Below are 6,235 nucleotides of genomic sequence, written 5' to 3'. Positions count from 1 at the left end.
GCCAAGTGAGCCAGCCTGTCGAGGGTCACCCTGGCGTCCTGAGCCTCTCTTGGGGGTCAACTAGCCCTGCCCCTGGAATTTCTGGAACCCTCCAGCCGGCGACAGGAGATGTGAAACTCGTGAGTGTTGGGAAATTACCGAGGACTGGGGAAGCGTAAAGGCTCCAAGCTGAAGCAAACCGCTTCCCCTTGTGCCATCTGGTCTCCCGGCTCAGCTGTCCTTTCTGGGGAAGGGGCCTGTGACCCTGTGGGGAGGGTGCACGCACCAAAGTCCTGCCTTGTGGAAAATGCTGTATCCTCTTCTAAACTGCTCCTAATTGCCAACCTCACCTGCTCTTTGTGGAAGACAGACTGATAGAGAGGAAATTACACAGACTGGAGACAGAGCTGGGTTTGAACCCCTGCTCCACCTTGTGCAATTTACGTAACATCTCAGAGCCCCGAGGTGGCAGAGAGGTGAAGGACAGGGGCTCTAGGCTCAGAGTTCCAGACAAGACCTGGCCGCACAACCTACTTGCTGGGCGCAAGGCGGGCAAGGAGCTTCACCTCGCTGAGCCTCAGTTTTCTCTTCTGTAAAGTAGGAGTGATAATAGTGCCAACAATTAAATGTCAGTTAGTGCAGAGTCCTTAGCCCACTCCTTGGCACGTGTGAAGGATTCCACACATTGATTCGTGATGATTCTTATCGTCATCATCACTGTCATCCAGGTTTCTTAACTGCTGTGTCTCTCTTCCAAATGGGCTCTACAGATTGTCCATCTTGGCCACACTTATTGGATGATTCTTCCAAAAGAGCCGCATATTTAGCTATACCTTAATTCCAACTTCTGCTTTTCTATAGATTTGCATTCTTGTGAGTGTGGGTGAACATCATTAAAAGAAATTGCTTCTCCTTCTAAGGATGATCTTGAATGTTTCTTTCCACAGGTGTGGTGTGTTTTTTTGCTCATGAAGTACAACCCAACACACACACACACACACACCCCATATATCACACACAGGTTCAGAATGCCCTCCCTCGGCTGCATGTTCCAAGGTCCTGCTTAAATCCCAGCTAATTCCATGATATTTTCTTTGATTGCCCTACTTGGAGGCGATTATTCTCTCTTCCTGTCTTTTCAAATGGTTTTTTATCATTTGCTGCTCTTCTGGGGATTTGAAAAGTGAAGTGACCTCTCCCACAAGCGGCAGAGATTTGAACAGCAGGCCATGCTTTCTAGAGCACAGTCAGTTGCTGAGAGCTCTTAGGTACCAGCCCTGTGAGGAGTGCTCGGCCTAGGCTGCCTCAGTCGATGCCCCTGGCACCCTCTGAGGTGAGGATGACATCAGCTCAGGTTCGTGAACCACTTCCATAAAGGTGCTTGGCCTGGGACAATGTGCAGATCTCATTTACGCAACGACCTTGCGAGGCTGGTACGTTACAGTGAGGGTCCTTAGATTGTGCCTAAGAAGGAAACTGCTTGGCCAAAGCTATCCTTGAAAAAGCTTCAGGAAGACATCACCTCAGGGGCCAACCTAACATCACTCGGTAAGTGCAACAGAGCTTTGTTCTTTCTTTAAGCATTGGGACAGACGGTCATCTGTGTGTGCCTGTGCATGCAGCACTAGATGAGCAGTGAACTTGTGTTTGGAGGCTGTGAAGTTGTACAAATAAGTTTGCTTTTGACACTGGACTCACCCTCAGTCAAGGAGATGCTCAGATATAGGAAGCACACAGGGTCTAAGAAACCGACTGAGAGAACCCAGATTCCCATCTCCTGTCTCCAGGGATATGCTCTTTAGATAGACTATGTGGAGGAATAAATAGTAAGTAGAATATATGGTGGGAACAATAGTGACTAGAATATATGGCAGCATCAATAGCAATCGGTATTTTTTTCTTTTAACTTTTTTCCCTTAAGTTTGTCTAGTTAAATGCATCTAAGTTTTATGTGCATATGAAGCAATTCTTCTGTTCCTGTATTTCAGATATGGAAACTGAGCTTCCTAGAGTTTCAGCCCTTGCCTGAGGTTGCCCAGCATGGAAAGAGTCATAACAGAAATTAAGCCCGGCTCTGCCCAGTGGATCCCCTTTCTCAGTCCTGGGTGCCCAACTCACTGGCTCACAGAAGATCCTCTTGTAATAACTATAAGGAGGCAGCGAAAGAAGCTCAAGTTTATCCATTTGAGAGAAACTGAGGGGTGGTTGGAAAGCATTAAAAGGTCATGCTCCTTCCCCTTCACTGATGTGGGAGATGGTCTGTATTTTAGGTCAACCGTCAAATTAGATTTTCATCTAAAAAGACCCAGTCAAGAAGGAATGTGGTTTAGACATATGGATGCCAGGGATTTTAATGGAAACCTACTTGGACTCCCACTGCAGTCTAAGTTCTCTTCATCGCCCCTCCCACTGGACTGGGGTAAATGGGGCCAGCGGGGAATTACCAGCCTGTAGCTCTCTCTGCCTCTCAAGCCCCCAGAGCTGGGCTTCCTTGTTTACTTATTTAGAGCCCAGCAGAGGAAGTGGTAAAGGAAACTTGCTGAGTCGTTTTCTGAGAAGAGACCATATTTGTTCTCAGAGGAAGCCGTTGCTTTCTGGGATCTGGCTATAGCAGAAAGGACATCGGCTCCAGCAGAGCTTTTCCAGAGGGTACCTGGGAGTTGGAAGAGCCGAAGACGCCTCCACGCTCTGGATTTGGGGTTCTCTGTCCATGGGTGCAACACCCAGGCTCAGTTGGTGAGCTTCGTCCCAGGAGAGCAACCATGGCATTCAGGAACGTGCCCTTTCGCTCCGAGGTCCTGGCCTGGGACCCTGACACCCTTGCAGACTATTTCAAGAAGGTGAGCCTTGCTGTTTTGTGGGTGGTAGGGCTGGGCATGAGGCTTGAAGATGGAGTCCGGGCAGAACATGAGAGGCGTGAAAGATAGCAGTGGAACTTCCAATCCCGTGCAACCTCGCCAGTTGAGTGAGCGCCGCTGAGTGCTCCGGCAATGCGTTCTGGGGAGATGGGAGGCCCTCAAAGGGACAAGTATCTACTATGTGCCAGGGCTCGAGTTTGTGCTCTTCAGGCACAGTCCCATCTAACCCTCTCCAAGATTGCTGTCCTCCCGGCTCAGCTGCAAAATAAGCTCAAGGAGGTTAACTGGCCCAAAGCCCCAGGGACTACATGTGACAGAGGTGAGATTCTAGTCACACCTGTCTGGTTTCAAAGTCCTTGCTCTGAGGCTCAGAACTGCTGTAACAACTAGTGAGATCAAGGCTACTTGTTAGAAAGGGGAGACATGGAGTCCTGGGGGTAGGAGAGAAGAAAGGAAAGGTTGGAGGCTGTGATGAATGATGCTGGAGATGGTGTCAGGGCAAGTCATTGCTCATGACCTTGAAAGAGGGCTGTTCAAGCCCTTACCTGGACAGAGTGTCATTGGAGCTTTATGAGGCGGGCTGGGAAACTGACATGAGCCTCAGACTATAACTGGGGAAACTGAGGCCCCTGAAGAGGAGAAGGTTGGCCAGGAAGGGTCAGGGGCCAAGCTGTGGCAGAGTTGAGTGTCGCTGTCCTGCCTTCCAGCCTTGAAGGTGCTCAAGGATCCCTGTGTTTGGTCATCTGCTGGTGGGACCACAGGTCACATGTCTGCTTGGGCAGATCCCAAGTCACATGACTCAGGGACCTTCTATCCCTGTCCAAGGGATATGATGTCTCGTGAGGGACAATTGAGCTTCTAACACTCCCACCTCTGGAGGCTGGCATCAGATTCAGTTGTTACTCCAGATTGTCACAAACATAAAAGATTTAGGTCAAGACCTTAGAGGTTATCTAAGTCAACTTCTTGTTTTTCCTGGGATGGAGTAGGCTCCCAGGGTCACATAGTCTAACTTGGGGTCCATATGGTACCAAGGTATTTCCTGTCACAACTGTTCTTCCCTAAGAAAAATGTGAAAATGTTGAATTGGGTGTGGCATGATAGAGGCACAGCCCACAGATCCTGTTATTTGCTGCTTTTTGTGCATCTCGTTTCTGTTATTTTTCCCTCATGAAAAGGTCATAATAAACTTAGGTTTCAGCACGGTGGGTGCAAAGATCATTGAGGTAACTGACTTTTGAAAGAGGTTTCTAAATACTTTGCTTAAATGTAGACCAAATAAATTAGGGCCACAAGTGAAATTTGCTAAGACACTATAAAGCGGCATATTACCTCAATAAAGAAAGGAGAAAAGAATTGAGAATTAGCAAGGCATACCTGGGGATGGGCTGAGAGGCACAGATAGGCCCCATCTCCAATGTGGGAAGGAGAATTACACAAATAGTACAGCAGCTGCAGAATCCAACGGTAAAGTTCCCCTTAGTAGAGAGAGCTGGACTGCAGGTCAGGGATGATTCAGGAGGACGGCCCTCTGCCTGAGCTGGAGGAAGGGAGAATTTTCTTCTTGGTGACCCCAGACTCCAGGTCAAGTCCACAGAACCTGGACAGCTTTCCCCTCCCAGCATGAAGGGACTGAAGGCAGGAACGAGGAGACTGAGGGGCACCTGTGATCCAGGAACCCACAGACCCAGGTAGACATCCCTCAAACCTGAGCATCTCAATTCCCCCAGAGAGAAAACGCAAAGAGAACTGACCGTGGAGTCATTTGGGGATGGCTCTTAGCCAGCAAAAGTCCTATTAGCAGGTGTAATTTCTAATGAAGCACTGGGGCCATGTCCCCCTTGGAGGCACCTCCCCAGCCAGCTCTGGAGTCAGACACACCTTGGTTTGAATCCTGGCTCTGCCACCTGCTAGCTTGGTGACCCTCCTGTTTTTACTTCACCTCTGTGCCTCGGCTTCCTTGTCAGTAAGCCAGAGATCGTAACAGTGACTAACCTCATGGGATTGTTGGGAGAAATAAAGGAAATACGTGTGTGAGGCCTCCAGCAGAGACAGGGGGCCAATTCATGTTCAGTCTTCCCTTTCTCCTGCTCTATTCACTGGGCCCTAGCTGGGGACTCCATGCAGAGCAGTGGGCCTTGGTGTCTTACTGTCTCAGATACATGCAGCTCATCCTCTCTCTGGAACGTAAGACCCTCAGGACTGAGGTCATGTTTTCTATTTCTTTAACTCCTCCAATTCCTTTTGACTTGGCAGGAAGGCATCCCTGGGCCATGCAGTGGAGAACACTCTGGCTCAGAGCCATAAATTCTAATCCTAGCTGTGTCCCCAACTCACTGTGTGACCTTAGGCCAGTCCCTTCCCCTCTCTGGGCCTCAGTGGTCCCATCTGCAGCACCAGGTACCTGCTCTAGACCAGCGCCAACCAAAGCTGGGCACTCATAAGAATCGTCTCAGTATATGCTAAAAGAACAGAGTCTTATCCTCTGGCCTAGACATTACTGGCTCAGAATCAAACTCCCAGGCTGGCCCCAGTCTGCAGGACTGTCTGTCTATCTAGAGTCCAAGTCAGCACTCTGCAAAATCAGAGATTCAGCTGGTAATGAGGACAGTTAAAATGATGAATTAAAGGCAGTCGAAAATTCCAAGAACCATGCCACCGCACAGCATATGCATAAAAGGGGTGTTTGGGGCCCTGCAGAGATTGCTTGCTTTCTATATGACTGCTAAATCGCTTTTTCCGAGCTTTCTAATATTCATCCTACCCTGTCAGGCCATGAGGTTACAACAATTGCTCTCACTCTTTAGATTTGTTGACCATAAGAAAAGGTCATAATTTTAAGTTTGCCCCAAAAGAAGGCTGCCACAAACTGTGAGACCCATACTTGAGAGGAGAAGCTAGAATTCTCAAGGACAAATATTTTACCTTAAATACTCTATCTAGAAACATCAAATTTAGAGATATTTCAAATACAAATGCTTATGTTGTTGAGGGCGAGGTGAAACAGACACCTGCTTCAATTGATGTGACTCTAGGAAAGCAACCAGGCCCTAAAAATGATCATTCCTGTTGATTCTATAATTCTATTTTGAGAATCTAACTTCAACTATATAAAATAGGAGAAAAAGCTGTATGTAAAAGAATATCCATGATGTTTTTTGATCTGGTATGTTAAGCTGCACTTAAATCTGTTCACTTACTGTATGTAAGTTATACTGTTATTAACTAAAAGGAGAACATTCCTTGCTCTGAAGCCCGGTTGTCACCTCTGTCACCTGCCTACCCATGGAACCTCGTACAAGTTACTTGACTCTTTGTGCCTTTGACTCTCCATTTGAAAAATATGAGGCTTAAATGACTTAAAATTGGTTTAAATACTTAGAACAGTGCCTGCCATA

General features: G+C 47.8%; 1 protein-coding gene across 1 annotated transcript in view; it reads left to right on the top strand.

Moving 5' to 3' along the window:
• Positions 1 to 2,605: 2,605 nt before the first annotated feature.
• LCP2 (lymphocyte cytosolic protein 2) overlaps positions 2,606 to 6,235 on the top strand; it is a 45,024-nt gene continuing 41,394 nt past the window's right edge. The window contains exon 1 of the mRNA XM_061188454.1: positions 2,606 to 2,819. Coding sequence (XP_061044437.1) covers positions 2,742 to 2,819 — 78 coding nt within the window. The 5' untranslated portion in view covers positions 2,606 to 2,741. The remainder of the gene's footprint in view (positions 2,820 to 6,235) is intronic.

This window comes from Eubalaena glacialis, chromosome 4 (assembly GCF_028564815.1).
Source record: "Eubalaena glacialis isolate mEubGla1 chromosome 4, mEubGla1.1.hap2.+ XY, whole genome shotgun sequence".
NCBI lineage: Eukaryota > Metazoa > Chordata > Mammalia > Artiodactyla > Balaenidae > Eubalaena > Eubalaena glacialis.
The sequence above is the reverse complement of the archived record's forward strand: the minus strand, read 5'-3'. Positions and strand labels throughout refer to the sequence as shown.